At 50.5% G+C, this 19895-nt stretch overlaps 1 protein-coding gene across 3 annotated transcripts in view; it reads left to right on the top strand.

Annotated features, from left to right (window-relative positions):
• Nucleotides 1–19895, top strand: part of tns3 (tensin 3) — a 435511-nt gene that overhangs the window by 167296 nt on the left and 248320 nt on the right. For all 3 annotated transcript variants that reach the window (XM_078236646.1, XM_078236654.1, XM_078236664.1), the window contains exons 2-3: nt 1527–1641; nt 7005–7042. In XM_078236646.1, the coding sequence (XP_078092772.1) occupies nt 1527–1641; nt 7005–7042 (153 nt within the window). The remainder of the gene's footprint in view (nt 1–1526; nt 1642–7004; nt 7043–19895) is intronic.

The raw sequence follows: 19895 nt of genomic DNA, 5'->3' as shown, positions 1-19895 counted from the left end.
CTGCATGACAATTTTAACTGATATCGGTCCCTCTCCTTGGACATGGCCCTTTTCTCTATACAAACTGTTGTCTGCGCAATACATCTTCCTAACTAACAACACCTCTGCCTTCATCCTCCCTTTCCTAGTCAAGGTTTCTGAACACGTCTTGCCTTTTGGAATCCATCTTTAATTTAGCTGCAAGTCCCACTTCAATTGCTGCTGTCAGATTTATACCTCTTTCACTGTACAGACTGGTTTTAATTAAAGTCATGAGTGACATTCTCTAACTCTGATTGTGGTGCATTATCTCTTTTTGACCTCACTGCAGCTTTTGACATGGTTAATTGCATCCATCCTCCTCCATTGTCCAGATCTAGATTGATGGAATCATTTTTCCTGGTTCGACTCTTAAACTTTCCAGTCATAGCCAAAGTGTCTCCAAGAATATTCCGTCTTTCTTCCCTCACCCTATTACCTCCAGAGTAATTCAAGAATCTATCCTTGGCTTTCTCTTAAGGGGCTGCACTAAGACAGATGTGAGTTCAGCTTCCACATGTAAACATGCAAGAGACACCCCGTGACCACCTGTCTTTAACCCTTTCACAGTCAGACTCCTCCAATATACCGCGTTAAATCAGATGCACTTCCATCCATTGGGGAGACTAAGGCTTTAAAATTTAGCATGGCCGATGCACCTAACCAGCACGCATTTCGGACTGTGGGAGGAAACCGGAGCACCTCCAGGAAACACACACACACACACACACACGGAGAATGTGCAGGCGTCGCACTGACAGTGGCCCAAGGCAGGAATTGAACCCAGATCCCTGGCGCTGTGAGGCAGCAGTGCTTGCCACTGTGCTGTCCACTTCCCTACTTGCACCATTCTCCATCCCTATAACTCCTCCCCAGTACTTAATGGCATCTGTGTATTATTTTCCTCATTTATCACTGAACTTTCAATTTCTAAAATTCCCTTTCAAAACCCTCTGCCTCTCCACTAAATTGATCCCCAATGTTTCCCAAAAACAACCTTTTTGTGCAATCCTTTGCCAACCTTCTTTGTTACTCCAACTTTGACTCAACATCCATTTTCCCAGTGCTTCCATGATGTGTTTCAGAGAGTTTTTCTTTGCTAAAGGTGCTTAATTAAATGTAAGTTTGTTACTGAGAGACAGCATCCATTCTAAGATAATGTATGAAATAAAGACAGAATTTCCATTGTTAGGTCAAATGCATAAGCTGTCAACTCCTTCCTGTTTGCTATTGCTGTTATTTGAGACTTGTAATGTGGTTAGAGCTGAGACTTGTTATTCAGCTGCATTGACAATGTTTTAGTTAAAAAGTTAAAGTAAAGTTTATTTATTAGTCACAAGTAAGGCTTACATTAATGCTGCAATGAAGTTACTGTGAAATTACTGTGAAATAGTTGTGACCTATAACATACATTTTTTAATAAACATTTGTTTTAAAACTTTATGAAGTACAGTTCCTGTTTTCTCAATGTGTGCTGAAATAAAGCTTTCTAATATTTGATGTTTCAGCCTGAAGAGTTAGTTTCCAGTTCCCATACATTCAAGAGTAAGACTTTCAAGAAGCCAAAAATCTGCAGCATCTGCAAACAACTCATCAGCAGCAGTCAGGGTCTTTCATGCAGAGGTGAGTTCCCAAAATGCACTATTACTTGCTTGTAAGATGTTACAATTGTCTAGGCTTTTCAATTTTATTTCGGCACAACTTGTACCCTGTAAATCCATACTTGGAATCATACAGTGCAGAAGAGGCCCTTCAGCCCAACAATTCCGCACCGCCACGCGTGAAACACCTGAACTCCCACCTAATCCCATTTACCAGCACTTGACCCATAGCCTTGAATGTTATGATGTGCCAGGTGATCATCCAGGTACTTATTTAAGGATGTGAGACAATCTGCCTCTACCACCCTCCCAAGCAATGCATCCAGATCATCACCACCCTTTGGGTTAAAAAAAAAGTTTCACCACATCTCCCCCCAAACCTCCTGCCCCTTACCTTGAACCTATGTCCCCTCGGAACTGACCCTTCAACTAAGCGGAACAACTGGTCCTTATCCACTCTGTCCATGCCCGTCAAAATCATGTACATCTCAATCAGGTTGCCCCTCAGTCTTCCCTGCTCCAAAGAAAACAACCCAAGCCTATCCAACCTCTCTTCTGTTCAATCCCAGGCAGCATCCTGGCGAATCTTCTCTGCACTCCCTCCTATTGTGTGGCAACAAGAACTGCACAGTACTTTAGCTATGGCCTCACCAAAGTTCTATGCAACTCCAACATGACTTACCTGCTTTTGTAACCTATGCCCCGATTGATAAAGGCAAGTGTGCCCATTTGCGTTTTGCACCACTCTACTAACATGCCCTTCCATCTTCAGAGATCTATGGACAAACACGCCAAGGTCCCTTTGTTCCACAGAACTTCCTAGTTTCATGCTGTTCATTGAATACTTCCTTGTCAAACTACTCCTTCCAAAGTGTATCACCTCACACTTTTCAGGGTTAAATTCTATCTGCCACTTATCCGCCGATTTGACCATTCCATCCATATCTTCTTGTAGCCCAAGACACTCAGCCTCACTGCTAACCACCCAACCAATCTTTGTGTCATCTGCAAACTTTCTAATCCTACCCCCCACATTGTCATCTATGTTGTTTATATAAATGACAAATGATAGGGGACCCAACATGGATCCCTGTGGAACGCCACTGAACACTGGATTCCAGTCACTAAGGCAGCCTTCTGTCATCACCCTCTGTCTCCTACAACTGAACCAATTTTTAATCCACTTAATCAAATCACCCTGTATCCCATGTGCATTTACCTTCTTTACAAGTCTCCCATGTGGGACCTTGTCAAAGGCTTTGCTGAAATTCATCTAAACTACATCGACTGCACTACCCTCATCTACACACCTGGTCACCACCTCAAAAATTTCAGTCATATTTGTTAGGCATGACCTTCCTCTGACGAAGCCATGCTGACTATCCCTGATCAACTCCCATGTAAGTGACAGTGAAGTGAGCAGTGGAACTAGGGTTTCAGAGAATATCTGATGCAGGACACTTTAAAGCAGAATATTATACACGTTAGAAAGTAAGGCATAATCAATGATATTGAGCAACACAAGTGAAAAGTCTGTACACAAAATGAATAAAGCAGAAAACAAAATTGGCAAGTAAGGAACTTTGTATTGACCATAGTGAGCATGAATATAAACAAGGTGAAGGCACAGGGGTTTTATTTCTCTGCATGTCCTTGGTTTATTTTCTTTTATCTTCGTTCTGTTTAGCTTTTTTCCTGTCAGACTAACCAACTTTCTTTTCAAATTCCATTGTGTTTCGAGATTCCTTTCCCCCTTTCCATTGTCTGCTTTTTAAATTTGGTTTGTCCTAAAACTCTTTAGTTTTGTGTCAAATGTGGGTGTTTTGATGGGCAGCTCAGCCATGTAGGAACACATGCTTTTCTGATGATGTGCAATGTAATTTATTGGTTTACTGATGTGCAGAATATTATATTGAAGAAGTGATGCTGGTTACAGGTGTGTATATATGTCAGTGATGCTCAAGGTGCTGTATGACTATAGTGTGCTGAGCAGAAGAATGAACTTAATGTTTGACAGATGCCTTGCGGTATCTTGCTGTCTGAGTGACCACTGGTCTCTTTAACAGTACATAACTAATTTTTGATCCAGATGGTCAGTTACTGTTCAATTGACAAAATTCACCATCAACTTCAATGCGCCAGTGCAGTCTTGAGATCCCTGAGGAACAGAGTGATTGAAGACCGAGACCTCAAATCCAGTACCAAGCTCATGGTCTCAGAGCAGCCATGGTCCCTGCCCCCCTGTATGCATCAAAAACATGGACAATGTACCGTAGACACCTCAACTTCCTGGAGAGATAGCACCAGTATTGCCTCTGCAAAATCCTGCAAATCCACTGGCAGGATAAGTGTTACAACATGAGTGCCCTCTCCCAGGTCAGTATCCTCAGCATCGAGACACTGTTCATGCTCAATCAGCTGTGATGGACGGGCCGCATTGTCCGCATGCCCGACACAAAACTCCCGAAACAGGTGGTCTACTCTGAGCTCCACAATGGCAAATGAACGCTTGGCGGGCAGAGGAAACATTACAAGGGTATTCTGAAAACCTCCCTAAGTAAATGAAACAGCCCCATTGACACATGGGAATCACTTGCCTTAACACACACAAACTGGAGAAGAAGCATCTGCGCAGTTGCCAATCACCTCGAGTGTCACCGGGTAGAGCATATGAAGGCTAAGCATAAACCACAGAAAGAGAGTGCAGAATCCAGAGCGTGCCATCCACCCATCTTATCAAATACCACCTTCCAAACCTGTGGCAGAGTCTGCAGCTGCAGGACTGGACTATTCAGCCACCGCAGAACCCACCTCCCCAGAGTGGGAGCAAGTCATCCTCGATCCTGAGGGACTACCAAAGAAGAAGATGGCTCAAATGGTTTTTTGGACAGAGATCTTGTATCTGCTCCTTGGTGCCACTTTTGACAGACTTACTATTTCTTTGCCAAGAAAATGAATAGCCACTGCCTGCAATGGAGTAATGCCCAGGACTGCATAGCCTGGTGCAAAATGAGGTCCTTGGTAAAATTTGCCATAACTAGAGTTCCCAACCTTTGACCTGGATTCCAAGAATGAAAGATTTATCTCCTGGGCACTGCTGCAAGCAACCTGAGAGGAACAAACATTTGGTCAGTTATTCTATCCTCACTCTCTTGAAAGATGACACAGGCTGTAGTGGTCTGACTGGTCATTGGCCAGCATGATGAGGCCAAGCATTTTTAATCCAGCTGTAGCTACAGATAGTGCAGAAATATGAAGGGATACAAGTAAGTACTTGAAGGACAACCCAAAATGTGGACACTGATGGATCTGCAAGATAATTACATTGAACTCATACTTACATAAATAAGCTCCACTTGAGAGTGGACTGATCTAATATTGCACATCATCAAGAAGAATCTGTTTCTACTAAGCCTCTTCTTCATAGCAGTGCTAAATTTGCCTTTTACTAATTTTAGCTTGTAGCTCCTTGTCCCACTTGCAATTTAATTTGTTTTTTCAGATTTATCTTTCCATATGTTAACTATTAGCTACTCTATCAGGTGCCACTTTTCAAGGCTGAGAAGTCCACATTTTCTGTGCCGTTTCTCCTCATTCAGGCTACTTGAACACGGGATCAGCCCTGTGGCTATTAGCAGCTGTTTCCCAACACTTGACATTGTTTGGAACTGAACACGGCACTGAGGGTGTTGCCTAACCAGGATGCATTCAGCTTGATTGTGACTTTGTATTTCACTGTTTAGCTATAGAATGCATACTGCTATTGACTTTATTATTGCAACTTTGATACTTGGACATATTAAGTGTCAGGTCTATTGAGACTGCTAAGTATCTTTGAACTTAATTTTGAGTGTAAGTCTTGCCTCTTTTCCAGTTTGCATCGAGTATCCAACTGTAAGTCATTATCGTAAACAAAATGAATGTCGACATACTTCCCCACCCCCACAAGTGTTGCTTTCAAACCTTCAGCCAATTTAATATCTGTACCCAAGATGTACGCTGAATTTGAATTTGACTATTCAATCTACATGTGAAATTTTATTAGTTACCTTTTGGATGTTGAGGTTTCCTTCAGTTCCGACGGTGTGTTGGACAAAATCTTTCCTTTCTAGATCCATGTTGATGGCTTCTTGCTAAGTTATTACTGTACACGTAATCTTGCAGCTGATCATTGATTTATTAATTTATACAAAATTGTACAGCTCAATGTAGATTTCTTCACTTCAGTAGGGATCTGCATTGCTTTTTGTCCAAGAGCAACTGCAAGACTAGCGCTCGGTTTTAAATATTAACAGCATTGGCGAAGTTACTAATTACTTGTCAAGTCAGTAACATGATTACATCTTAATAGCCCACTGAATACTCAATAAATCCCAAAACATTCCATCACCATTGGACTGTGGAAATGAGTTGAAAGCATGTTTACCTCCAACATGGAAAGCCCCAGGTTTGATCTTGTTTCTATTCTGTTAGCATGACCTCATCTCAGTGGCTGCCATTTTATTTTCCCTGAGAGTACATTGTTGTAACCTGCAAGTTGCAACTTTTAAAGGAGCAAGTGTAAGAGCAGAAACCAGGAGAAATCAAAGCGGGGCATGATCGCCAGGCTGTAATTTGATGGGTTGTCAAAATTTACTCATTCTTTTCTTCTTCCAATTATTGCTCTGTGAAAGGATTGTTTTATTCTCATTTCTTTCTGATTTTTGTTTGAGGTAATGGCAGATGTGATTGTGGATATAGTATGCTCCATTGAATGATACACGAGGACATTTTTAGTGATTAACAATTGTGACATACTCATTGGACAACTAGTTGATCTATCCGTATTTTATTATAAACTTGGTTTTGCCATCAATAAGAAATGGAACACCTTAGCCACTCTGTGTAACTAATAGAAAAATGTTTGAAAAGTCAAAGCTGGTAAAAAAATAACATAGAATAACACTAATGGCTTTATCCAGATGCTTATGTGTTTTATACAAATGTGACACAATGACTTTGCAATGCTGAATTAGTCGCTACCTTTGGAGATTATTAACTATACAGTATGCTTAGTTGTCACAGTTCATATGCTTTTACGCCCACCCAGCTCTATTATATCAGGCTTGAAGCGAGTTATTTGAAGGTGGCAAGATATATCATTGCATGGAATGTAAAATGAGTGAATGCGAGAAATGTATTATACTTCGTGGAATCTCCCACCAACTCAATCAGAGGTATGGGGGGTGGGAGGGGTGGTGAAAAGGAGCACTGTGTGGTTGAAATTGACCCAGAAACAGTCCTAATAGCTCTTTTAGAATTGAATTTGGGAAAGAAGTTTATATTTAAAAGAAATTGCTTTTACTATCAATGACTGTATTCTAATTTCTTATCTTTTTTTTCCAGTTTGCAAATATGCGTGTCACAAGAAATGTGAGTCAAAGGTAAGTAAGAACAAAAGTAGATTATTTCATTTGTAATTCGTTGCAGAGCAAATAAGTTAATCTGTGGAAAATTTGATATGTTTCTTTTATTCTATGCAGGAAGAAAGGAAAGCACTTTGATTTTATACTTTGGTATCTTGGTATCTCTCAAAGCACTTCAGCACCAATAACGTACTTTTGAAGTGTATTCACTATTGTAACTTGGGAACCACGTCAGCTAATTTGTGCACAGAAAAGTCCCACAAATAGCAATGAAATAAAGTACCAGATAATTTTGTTTTAGTTGTGATGATTGAGGAATAAATATTGGCCAGGATACCAGGGCAAACTGCTTCACAATAATGACATGGGATTATTTCCATCCGTCTGAGAGTGTAACTGGGTCCTCGGTTTTACATCTCATCTGAAAGACTACACGCTCCTTCATTGCTGCCCTGAAGTGGCAGTCTGATCACGTATTCAGATCTCTGGAGTGAAACTTGAACCCACAATCTTCTAACTCAAAGGGTGAGAATGCTGCTCCGTGGTTCTCAGCCCTGACATGCTGTGCAGTTACTTTTTAATAATTTGAGTGAGATACGCACAAGACGTCTAGACAGTTGGTATGGTGGAAAAGTCGTTCTCACAAGCGTTTTTTTGTCAAGAAATGGATGAAATGACATATGATCATTTGTTTGACTGAGAATCTGAACATTCTGATAAGTAGAAGTGATTTGTCCACCAAGTTACTTCACCTTGCAGAAATTTGCTAACTTGCACTGCCAAGCTGTTGATCTCTGTGGGAAAGCACAGAGTGGGAAAATATCTGACTATAGAATAAACTGAAGGAAGGCTCATTCCTGTATTCCGAATATGTGCTATCTTGCAACTGATTAAGAGCAACATTGGTGAAGACCTTCGAGCAGGTCTTTGGGCTAGTCCCTCTACACATTTACAGGCAATAGAGCTTGAGACATCATGGAATGATGCATGAAGTATTATCCTTTCCTAAAAACATACAATCAAAGGACAAAATATATTTATTTGTACTTGATCGATGGCATTGGTTTTAATCTTTGAATGTGCAATCTCACAGGTTGCATATATGAACTGAAGTTTGACCTTTCGCAACGTTCAGACATGTGGAATTTGCTTATACTTTGTTAATGACTTTTCCTAAGAAAAATCTACCTGGGGTGTTTTGAAGGAATGAACATTATGTGAACTCTACTGTGACTGTTTATAAACAATTCACATTACATACAGAATGTGGAATTTATGCACTCGACCTCCACATTAATTGGTGATTTGTTTTGTATAAAAAAGGCTGATCTGCATAACAATTGACTGAAGAGAGGCTAACATTATACTCTGGAAATTTGAAACAATATCAGTGAAAACCAGGTGAAACTGGAACAAGCCTTATGAATAATGACTTAAAAGCCCCTGTGAACTCACTCCACAAGTTTGGCCATCTGTTTCTCTAATGTTTGTTCATAACAAGTAGAGTAAAGACTCTACTCAACCAACCCATGCTAATAAAAGCAAAAATAAAACATCTGCTGTTAAATATGATTCTCCAACTGCTGAACAATCCGGAGTGTGATAATAAATGCACTTAAAACAATTTCAGATAATTAGTTGAGCTTGTAACATGGCTCAATTCACGCTTTCTACTTTCATACATAGGGACCTATTATCTGCAAACAAAGGAACATGTTAAAGCCTTGCACATTTTCCAATTACCTGGGAGCTTGGGAAGCCTACAGTTCCCTGTTGCTTGCTCCATGGCAATGCCTCGGCCAATCAGAGTCAACTTTGTAACCAATTAGTACCTTTTTTTTCCTGTAGTAGAAATTGTTGTGATCATTTAAAATTTGGCATTCTTGTATTTTTCCTGATGAGTGCAAGACAAAAATTTTGACAACATGTCTCTTTTTAGCAGTATACATATTAATTATGATCAAGAATCAATTTAACATAATGTCCTTGCTTTTATGTTCTGTGCCCCTATTAATAACTCCTGGGATACTGTATGCTTTATTAATCACTCTCTCGCTCTTTCCTGCCACCTTCAATGATGCATGCATATTTGCATCCAGATTCTTCTGCTCCTGCACCCACTTTAGACTTGTACCCTTTATTTAATATTGTCTCTGTCTTCTTCCCATCAAAATGAATCACTTCACACATTTCTGCATGGAATTTCATTTATCACTTGCCAACTTATTCCACCAAACTGTCAGATCTTTGGAAGCTCTGCATTATCCAGATTATCCATGAATTTTGAAATTCTGCCCTGTATCCTGAGGTCTATCTCATTAATATACATCAGGAGGAGTAAGGATCCCAACATTGACTCCTCGGGCACTCCATTACGTACCTGCATCCAGTCTATAAAACATCTAATAATCGCTCCTCTCTGTTTCCTGTTACCGAACCAATTTCGTATCCATGTTGAACCCATGCTGGCTAATATTGATCGAGAAAATAGAAAAGTTATGCAGGTAGTTAAGCAATGGCAGATTTTTTTTTTAATGTGAAATTCTCAATGAAAATACATTTCATCATGAAACAAAAGTGCAAACTTTAAAGAGGTTATGGCTAGTATGAGAATAAACAAAGAAGCTTATAATATTATGAGAAATAGTGGTAAGCTTGAGGATTGGGAAAGGTTCAGAAAGTAGCAACGTCCGTCCAAAAATTGATGAGGAACGAAGTAGAATGAGTGTAAAATAACCAGGAATATAAAAACTGAGGGTAAGAGCATCTACAGTTAGGCTGAAAGGGTGAGAGTAGCAACAATAAGTTTTATTTCTCTAGCGGCTAAGACAGGAGAAATTTGTCAATGTTAGACAAATGTTTTGTGTCTGTCTTCACAGTAAAGTACACCAAAAGTAGTGGAGAATCAAGGGGCTAATGAGAATCAGGAGCTTAAAAATTATTAACGTCAGTAGAGGCAAAAGAGCAAGAGGAACTAACTCAAAGCCCACAATCCCCTGGACCTGTTATAGCCTACAATCTAAGATTCTGAAAGAGGTGGCATTTATTGGATGCTGCAGATATGATTTTCCAAAATTCCTTGAATTCTAGAATGCCCCCTGCATATTGTACTGCAATGGTTTAAGGGGGGCTTCTGAGGGATAATTAATGATGGGAGATAAATGCTGGCTTTGATGGTGACACTCGCATCCAAGATTTAAAGTGAGTCGGCAATAAGGTGGAAAATAGAGTTTGAGAGAAAGAATAGAAATTATGATATGTAAATTGTGAGAAATTATTAAATGTTGCCATTCATACAAGGAACATAGACCATAGAACATTTAAAGTTCATTATTAAAGATAAGATCGCAGAGTACTTGGAAGTGCATGATAAAATAGGATTGAGTCATCACGGCTTCATCAAGGGGAGATCATGTCTGACAAATCTGTAGGAGTTCTTTGAGGAGGTAACAAGGAAGTTAGATAAAGGAGAACCAGTGGGTGTGATTTATTTAGATTTCCAAAAGGCCTTTGGAAAGGTGCCACATAGGAGACTGTTAAATAAGTTAAGAGCCCATGGTGTTAAGGGTAAGATCCTGGCGTGGATAGAGGATTGGCTGACTGGCAGAAGGCAGAGAGTGGGGATAAAGGGGTCTTTTTCAGGATGGCAGCCGGTGATTAGTGGTGTGCCTCAGGGGTCGGTGCTGGGACCACAACGTTTCACAATATATATTAATGATTTGGAAGAAGGAACTGAAGGCACTGTTGCTAAGTTTGCAGATGATACAAAGGTATGTAGAGGGACAGGTAGTATTGAGGAAGCAGGGGGGCTGCGGAAGGACTTGGACAGGTTAGGAGAGTAGGCAAAGAAGTGGCTGATGGAATACAATGTGGAAAAGTGTGAATGTTATGCCTTTGGAAGGAGGAATGGAGGCATAGCCTATTTTCTAAATGGGGAAATGCTTAGGAAATCAGAAGCACAAAGGGACTTGGGAGTCCTTGTTCAAGATTCTCTCAAGGTTAACGTACAGGTTCAGTTGACAGTTAGGAAGACAAATGTAATGTTAGCATTCGTATCAGAGGGCTAGAATACAAGAGCAGGGATGAGCTTCTGAGGCTGTATAAGGCTCTGGTCAGACCCCATTTGGAGTATTGTGAGCAGTTTTGGGCCCCATATCGAAGGAAGAATGTACTGGCCTTGGAAAGGGTCCAGAGGACATTCACAAAAATGCTTCCTGAAATGAAGAGCTTGTCGTATGAGGACTCTGGGTCTGTACTCATTGGAGTTTAGAAGGATGGGGGGGGAACTTATTGAAACTTACAGGACACTGTGAGGCCTGGATAGAGTGGACGAGGAGAGGACTGGTAGGAAAAACTAGAACCAGAGGGCACAACCTCAGGCTAAAGGAGCGATCCTTCCAAACAGAGATAGGAGGAAATTCTTTAGCCAGAGAATGGTGAATCTGTGGCACTCTTTTCCGCAGAAGGCTGCGGAGGCCAGGTCATTGAGTGTCTTCAAGACAGAGATAGATAGGTTCTTGATTAATAAGCGGATCTGGGGTTCTGGGGAAAAGGCAGGAGAATGGGGATGAGAAAAAATCAGCCATGATTGGATGGTGGAGCAGACTCGATGGGCCGAGTGGCCTAATTCTGCTCTTACGTCTTATGGCCTTATAGGAAGTTTCTGTGCAACTGCAACAAGCGATTAGGAAGACAAATGACATGTAGATTTTTATTGCAAAATGGTAGGGGGATACTATAGTAAGGAGCAAAAACAGAAAATGCTGGAAAATCTCAGCAGGTCTGACAGCATCTATGGAGAGAGAATGGAGCCAATGTTTCGAATCTGGATGTCCCTTCGTCAGACCCTGCCAGCATCTGCAGTATTTTTATTTTTTACTACCGTAAGGAGTAAAAGGAGATTTCTAAGGAGATCTTGCTACAGTTACGCAGGGCTTTGTTGAGGTTTTGGGGTACTGTGCTCAGTTTTGGTCTCCTTATCTCAGGAATGATGTACTTGCCTTGGAGGTAGTGCAGCAATGGCTCACATAATTCATCCCTGGGGTGAGATGGTTGTTCTAAATTGAAAAACTGAGTAAACTCAGTCTATAATCTCTGGTGTTTAGATCATATTGAACTATCTAAGATTCTGAGAGGATTGATGGAGGAGACACTGAGAGGCTGTTTCATCTGGTTTTAAATTCTAGAACTTGGGCATCGTCTCAGGCTAAGTGTTGGTCATTTTAAAACTTTTGGAATTCTCCACCCTAGATGACTGTGGATGCTCTGTCGTTGAGTATATCCAAGGCTGACTAACAGTTTTAGACTCCAGAGGAATTATGGGATATAGGGAGTGAACAGGAAAGTACGGCAGGCTTGAGGGTCTGTATGGCTTACCCCTGCTCCTATTTCATATGCTATGTTGCATGTGGGCCGGGCTGCTGCATTATTGAATTGAGAATGGAACGAAACATTGTAACTATCGATGAACACGAAGTTCCAATCTAATGGAGGATTGGTCATTGTACTGAGCTCACTGCCCCGAGGAACTTCTGCAGCATCATAATGTTGTTCATGTGATTTGGCCCAACAGTCATAACCATCTTTGTGCTAAATGTGACTTCAGCCAACATAGTGCCCCTTGTTCCAACTGACCAATTTAGTGCCCCTTATTCAACTGGGGCTTCTTGAGGCCAGACTAGGTCAAATTCCACCTGAGGTCAAGGCAGTCTCTTTCCGTGTGCGTGCGTGCGTGCGTATGTGGGTGTGTGCGTATGTGTGTGCATATGTGTGTGCGTGTGTCCTCTCTCCCCCCCTCTCTCTCTCTCTCCCCCCTCTCTCACTCTCTCTCCCCCCTCTCTCACTCTCTCTCCCCCCTCTCTCACTCTCTCTCTCTCCCCTCTCTCTCCCCCCTCTCTCACTCTCTCTCTCCCCCCTCTCTCACTTTCTCTCTCTCCCCCCTCTCTCACTCTCGCTCTCTCTCCCCCCTCTCTCACTCTCGCTCTCTCCCCCCTCTCTCAGTCTCGCTCTCTCCCCCCTCTCTCACTCTCGCTCTCTCCCCCCTCTCTCACTCTCGCTCTCTCCCCCCTCTCTCACTCTCGCTCTCTCCCCCCTCTCTCACTCTCGCTCTCTCCCCCCTCTCTCACTCTCGCTCTCTCCCCCCTCTCTCACTCTCGCTCTCTCCCCCGATCTCTCTCTCTCTCGCTCTCCCCCGATCTCTCTCGCTCTCCCCCGATCTCTCTCTCTCTCTCCCCCGATCTCTCTCACGTCTCTCTCCCCCCGTCTCTCTCTCCCCCCCGTCTCTCTCTCCCCCCCTCTCTCTCTCTCTCCCCCCCTCTCTCACTCTCTCTCCCCCCTCTCTCACTCTCTCTCCCCCCTCTCTCACTCTCTCTCTCTCCCCTCTCTCTCCCCCCTCTCTCACTCTCTCTCTCCCCCCTCTCTCACTTTCTCTCTCTCCCCCCTCTCTCACTCTCTCCCCCCTCTCTCACTCTCGCTCTCTCCCCCCTCTCTCAGTCTCGCTCTCTCCACCCTCTCTCACTCTCGCTCTCTCCCCCCTATCTCACTCTCGCTCTCTCCCCCCTCTCTCACTCTCGCTCTCTCCCCCCTCTCTCACTCTCGCTCTCTCCCCCCTCTCTCACTCTCGCTCTCTCCCCCCTCTCTCACTCTCGCTCTCTCCCCCGATCTCTCTCTCTCTCTCTCGCTCTCCCCCGATCTCTCTCGCTCTCCCCCGATCTCTCTCGCTCTCCCCCGATCTCTCTCGCTCTCCCCCGATCTCTCTCTCTCTCTCCCCCGATCTCTCTCATGTCTCTCTCCCCCCGTCTCTCTCTCCCCCCCGTCTCTCTCTCCCCCCCTCTCTCTCTCTCTCCCCCCCTCTCTCACTCTCTCTCCCCCCTCTCTCACTCTCTCTCCCCCCTCTCTCACTCTCTCTCTCTCCCCTCTCTCTCCCCCCTCTCTCACTCTCTCTCTCCCCCCTCTCTCACTTTCTCTCTCTCCCCCCTCTCTCACTTTCTCTCTCTCCCCCTTCTCTCACTCTCGCTCTCTCCTCCCTCTCTCACTCTCGCTCTCCCCCCTCTCTCACTCTCGCTCTCTCCCCCCTCTCTCAGTCTCGCTCTCTCCCCCCTCTCTCACTCTCGCTCTCTCCCCCCTCTCTCACTCTCGCTCTCTCCCCCCTCTCTCACTCTCGCTCTCTCCCCCCTCTCTCACTCTCGCTCTCTCCCCCCTCTCTCACTCTCGCTCTCTCCCCCGATCTCTCTCTCTCTCTCTCGCTCTCCCCCGATCTCTCTCGCTCTCCCCGATCTCTCTCTCTCTCTCCCCCGATCTCTCTCACGTCTCTCTCCCCCCGTCTCTCTCTCCCCCCCGTCTCTCTCTCCCCCCCTCTCTCTCTCTCTCTCCCCCGATCTCTCTCACGTCTCTCTCCCCCCGTCTCTCTCACCCCCCCCCGTCTCTCTCTCCCCCCCGTCTCTCTCTCCCCCCCCGTCTCTCTCTCCCCCCCCGTCTCTCTCTCCCCCCCCCCGTCTCTCTCCCCCCTCCCCTCCCATCTCTCTCTCTCTCCCCCCCTGTCTCTCTCCCCCCCCCCCCCCGTCTCCCCCCCCGTCTTTCTCTCTCCCCCCCCGTCTCTCTCTCTCTCCCCCCCCGTCTCTCTCTCTCCCCCCCGTCTCTCTCTCTCCCCCCCGTCTCTCTCTCTCCCCCCCCCCCCCCGTCTCTCTCTCTCCCCCCCCCCCCCGTCTCTCTCTTCCCCCCCGTCTCTCTCTTCCCCCCCGTCTCTCTCTTCCCCCCCCCCCGTCTCTCTCTTCCCCCCCCCCGTCTCTCTCTTCCCCCCCCCCGTCTCTCTCTTCCCCCCCCGTCTCTCTCTTCCCCCCCCCGTCTCTCTCTTCCCCCCCGTCTCTCTCTTCCCCCCCGTCTCTCTCTTCCCCCCGTCTCTCTCTTCCCCCCCGTCTCTCTCTTCCCCCCCGTCTCTCTCTTCCCCCCCGTCTCTCTCTTCCCCCCCGTCTCTCTCTTCCCCCCCGTCTCTCTCTTCCCCCCGTCTCTCTCTATTCCCCCCGTCTCTCTCTTCCCCCCCGTCTCTCTCTTCCCCCCCTGTCTCTCTCTTCCCCCCCCGTCTCTCTCTTCCCCCCCGTCTCTCTCTTCCCCCCCGTCTCTCTCTTCCCCCCCGTCTCTCTCTTCCCCCCCGTCTCTCTCTTCCCCCCCGTCTCTCTCTTCCCCCCCCGTCTCTCTCTTCCCCCCCCATCTCTCTCTTCCCCCCCGTCTCTCTCTCCCCCCCCGTCTTTCTCTCCCCCCCCCCGTCTCTCTCTCCCCCCCCGTCTCTCTCTCCCCCCCCCCCGTCTCTCTCTCCCCCCCCCGTCTCTCTCTCCCCCCCCCCCGTCTCTCTCTCCCCCCCCCGTCTCTCTCTCCCCCCCCCGTCTCTCTCTCCCCCCCCCGTCTCTCTCTCCCCCCCCGTCTCTCTCTCCCCCCCCGTCTCTCTCTCCCCCCCGTCTCTCTCTCCCCCCCCGTCTCTCTCTCCCCCCCCGTCTCTCTCTCCCCCCCCGTCTCTCTCTCCCCCCCCGTCTCTCTCTCCCCCCCCGTCTCTCTCTCCCCCCCCGTCTCTCTCCCCCCTCCCCTCCCGTCTCTCTCCCCCGTCCCCTCCCGTCTCTCTCTCTCTCCCCCCCGTCTCTCTCCCCCCCGCCCCCCCGTCTCCCTCCCCCCCCCGTCTCTCCCCCCCCCGTCTCTCTCTCTCCCCCCCGTCTCTCTCTCTCCCCCCCCGTCTCTCTCTCTCTCCCCCCCCATCTCTCTCTCTCTCCCCCCCCATCTCTCTCTCTCTCCCCCCCGTCTCTCTCTCTCCCCCCGTCTCTCTCTCTCCCCCCCGTCTCTCTCCCCCCCCCGTCTCTCTCTCCCCCCCCGTCTCTCTCTCCCCCCCCGTCTCTCTCTCCCCCCCCCGTCTCTCTCCCCCCCCCGTCTCTCTCTCCCCCCCCCGTCTCTCTCTCCCCCCCGTCTCTCTCTCCCCCCCGTCTCTCTCTCCCCCCCGTCTCTCTCTCCCCCCCGTCTCTCTCTGCCCCCCCCGTCTCTCTCTCCCCCCCCGTCTCTCTCTCTCCCCCCCCCGTCTCCCTCTCTTCCCCCCCCCCCCGTCTCTCTCTCTTCCCCCCCCCCCGTCTCTCTCTCTCCCCCCCCCCCCCTCCCCCGTCTCTCTCTCCCCCCCCGTCTCTCTCTCCCCCCCCGTCTCTCTCTCCCCCCCCGTCTCTCTCTCCCCCCCCGTCTCTCTCTCCCCCCCCCGTCTCTCTCTCCCCCCCCCCGTCTCTCTCTCCCCCCCCCGTCTCTCTCTCCCCCCCCCGTCTCTCTCTCCCCCCGGTCTCTCTCTCCTCCCCGTCTCTCTCTCCCCCCCGTCTCTCTCTCCCCCCCGTCTCTCTCTCCCCCCCCGTCTCTCTCTCCCCCCCCGTCTCTCTCTCCCCCCCCGTCTCTCTCTCCCCCCCCGTCTCTCTCTCCCCCCCCGTCTCTCTCTCCCCCCCGTCTCTCTCTCCCCCCCCGTCTCTCTCCCCCCTCCCCTCCCGTCTCTCTCCCCCGTCCCCTCCCGTCTCTCTCTCTCTCCCCCCCGTCTCTCTCCCCCCCGCCCCCCCGTCTCCCTCCCCCCCCCGTCTCTCCCCCCCCCCCCGTCTCTCTCTCTCCCCCCCGTCTCTCTCTCTCCCCCCCCGTCTCTCTCTCTCTCCCCCCCCATCTCTCTCTCTCCCCCCCCATCTCTCTCTCTCTCCCCCCCGTCTCTCTCTCTCCCCCCGTCTCTCTCTCTCCCCCCCGTCTCTCACCCCCCCCGTCTCTCTCTCCCCCCCGTCTCTCTCTCCCCCCCCGTCTCTCTCCCCCCCCCGTCTCTCTCTCCCCCCCCGTCTCTCTCTCCCCCCCCGTCTCTCTCTCCCCCCCCGTCTCTCTCTCCCCCCCGTCTCTCTCTCCCCCCCGTCTCTCTCTCCCCCCCGTCTCTCTCTCCCCCCGTCTCTCTCTCCCCCGTCTCTCTCTGCCCCCCCCGTCTCTCTCTCCCCCCCCGTCTCTCTCTCTCCCCCCCGTCTCTCTCTCTCCCCCCCGTCTCTCTCTCCCCCCCGTCTCTCTCTCCCCCCCGTCTCTCTCTCCCCCCCGTCTCTCTCTCCCCCCCGTCTCTCTCTCCCCCCCGTCTCTCTCTCCCCCCCGTCTCTCTCTCCCCCCCGTCTCTCTCTCCCCCCCGTCTCTCTCTCCCCCCCGTCTCTCTCTCCCCCCCGTCTCTCTCTCCCCCCCGTCTCTCTCTCCCCCCCGTCTCTCTCTCCCCCCCGTCTCTCTCTCCCCCCCGTCTCTCTCTCCCCCCCGTCTCTCTCTCCCCCCCGTCTCTCTCTCCCCCCCGTCTCTCTCTCCCCCCCGTCTCTCTCTCCCCCCCGTCTCTCTCTCCCCCCCGTCTCTCTCTCCCCCCCGTCTCTCTCTCCCCCCCGTCTCTCTCTCCCCCCCGTCTCTCTCTCCCCCCCGTCTCTCTCTCCCCCCCGTCTCTCTCTCCCCCCCGTCTCTCTCTCCCCCCCGTCTCTCTCTCCCCCCCGTCTCTCTCTCCCCCCCGTCTCTCTCTCCCCCCCGTCTCTCTCTCCCCCCCGTCTCTCTCTCCCCCCCGTCTCTCTCTCCCCCCCGTCTCTCTCTCCCCCCCGTCTCTCTCTCCCCCCCGTCTCTCTCTCCCCCCCGTCTCTCTCTCCCCCCCGTCTCTCTCTCCCCCCCGTCTCTCTCTCCCCCCCCGTCTCTCTCTCCCCCCCCGTCTCTCTCTCCCCCCCGTCTCTCTCTCCCCCCCGTCTCTCTCTCCCCCCCGTCTCTCTCTCCCCCCCGTCTCTCTCTCCCCCCCCGTCTCTCTCTCCCCCCCGTCTCTCTCTCCCCCCCGTCTCTCTCTCCCCCCCGTCTCTCTCTCCCCCCCGTCTCTCTCTCCCCCCCGTCTCTCTCTCCCCCCCGTCTCTCTCTCCCCCCCGTCTCTCTCTCCCCCCCGTCTCTCTCTCCCCCCCGTCTCTCTCTCCCCCCCGTCTCTCTCTCCCCCCCGTCTCTCTCTCCCCCCCGTCTCTCTCTCCCCCCCGTCTCTCTCTCCCCCCCGTCTCTCTCTCCCCCCCGTCTCTCTCTCCCCCCCGTCTCTCTCTCCCCCCCGTCTCTCTCTCCCCCCCGTCTCTCTCTCCCCCCCGTCTCTCTCTCCCCCCCCGTCTCTCTCTCTCCCCCCCCGTCTCTCTCTCCCCCCCCCCCCGTCTCTCTCTCCCCACCCCCCCGTCTCTCTCCCCCCCCCCCCCGTCTCTCTCCCCCCCCCCCCCCGTCTCTCTCTCTCCCCCCCCCCCCCGTCTCTCTCTCCCCCCCCCCCCGTCTCTCTCCCCCCCCCCCCGTCTCTCTCTCCCCCCCCCCGTCTCTCTCTCCCCCCCCCGTCTCTCTCTCCCCCCCCCCCCCGTCTCTCTCTCCCCCCCCCCCCCCGTCTCTCTCCCCCCCCCCCCCCCCGGTCTCTCTCTCCCCCCCCCCCCGTCTCTCTCTCTCCCCCCCGTCTCTCTCTCCCCCCCGTCTCTCTCCCCCCCCCGTCTCTCTCTCCCCCCCGTCTCTCTCTCCCCCCCGTCTCTCTCTCCCCCCCGTCTCTCTCTCCCCCCCGTCTCTCTCTCCCCACCGTCTCTCTCTCCCCCCCGTCTCTCTCTCCCCCCCGTCTCTCTCTCCCCCCCGTCTCTCTCTCCCCCCCGTCTCTCTCTCTCCCCCCCCGTCTCTCTCTCCCCCCCCCCCCGTCTCTCTCTCCCCCCCCCCCCCGTCTCTCTCTCCCCACCCCCCCGTCTCTCTCCCCCCCCCCCCCGTCTCTCTCCCCCCCCCCCCCCGTCTCTCTCTCTCCCCCCCCCCCCGTCTCTCTCTCCCCCCCCCGTCTCTCTCTCCCCCCCCCCCCGTCTCTCTCTCCCCCCCCCCCCCGTCTCTCTCTCCCCCCCCGTCTCTCTCTCCCCCCCCCCCCCCCCGTCTCTCTCTCCCCCTCCCCCCCGTCTCTCTCTCCCCCCCCCCGTCTCTCTCCCCCCCCCCCGTCTCTCTCTCCCCCCCCCGTCTCTCTCTCCCCCCCCCCCGTCTCTCTCCCCCCCCCCCCCCCGTCTCTCTCCCCCCCCCCCCCCGTCTCTCTCTCTCCCCCCCCCCCCCGTCTCTCTCTCCCCCCCCCCCGTCTCTCTCTCCCCCCCCCCCGTCTCTCTCTCTCCCCCCGTCTCTCTCTCTCCCCCCCGTCTCTCTCTCCCCCCCCCCCCCCGACTCCCCCCCCCCCCCCCCCCCCAGTCTCCCCCCCCCCCCCCCCCCCCCCCAGTCTCCCCCCCCCCCCCCCCCCGGCTCTCTCCCCCCCCCCCCCCAGTCTCCCCCCCCCCCCCCGGCTCTCTCTCTTCCCCCCCCAGCTCTCTCTCTCTCTCTCCCCCCCCGGCTCTCTCTCACTCGCACCATTTCAACCTTCTCAGCAAGCCAGCCTAAAAGGCAGTTTGTCCTAAAAATGCTGGCACTCGCTCTCCAGATGCTGTCCCCCTTTTCTTTTGAATCTGTTATCATTAACTCTCTTGGAAAAAAAATTCCTGATCCCACCGTCATTGCAAGCTATTGTCACATCTCCAGCCTCCCCTTGCGTTCCGAAGTCCTTGAACTTGTTGTCGCCTCCGAAATTCATCCCTTTTTTTGCAGAATTCCATGTTTGAAATCCAATCGGATTTCAAGCCCTTGCCACAGCGAACAGCTCTTTTTCAAAGTCACAAATGACGTTCTGTGTTACTTTTGTTATGACCGCAGCAGGTGTTAATGGCTGAACGAACTAAATCCCAGAGGAAAACTCGGTTTGCTTTTTTGTATTCTAAAAATGAGAAGAAGGAAAGTACAGGATTAGCAAGAAATCCCGGAATACTTTTGGAAATTTCAAATTAAAAGTAAAAGGTTTAGAAACAAGAAGAAAAGAAAACTTAAA

Source organism: Mustelus asterias, chromosome 2, assembly GCF_964213995.1.
Source record: "Mustelus asterias chromosome 2, sMusAst1.hap1.1, whole genome shotgun sequence".
NCBI classification, from domain to species: domain Eukaryota; kingdom Metazoa; phylum Chordata; class Chondrichthyes; order Carcharhiniformes; family Triakidae; genus Mustelus; species Mustelus asterias.
This window is presented reverse-complemented; position numbering and strand designations above follow the sequence as displayed.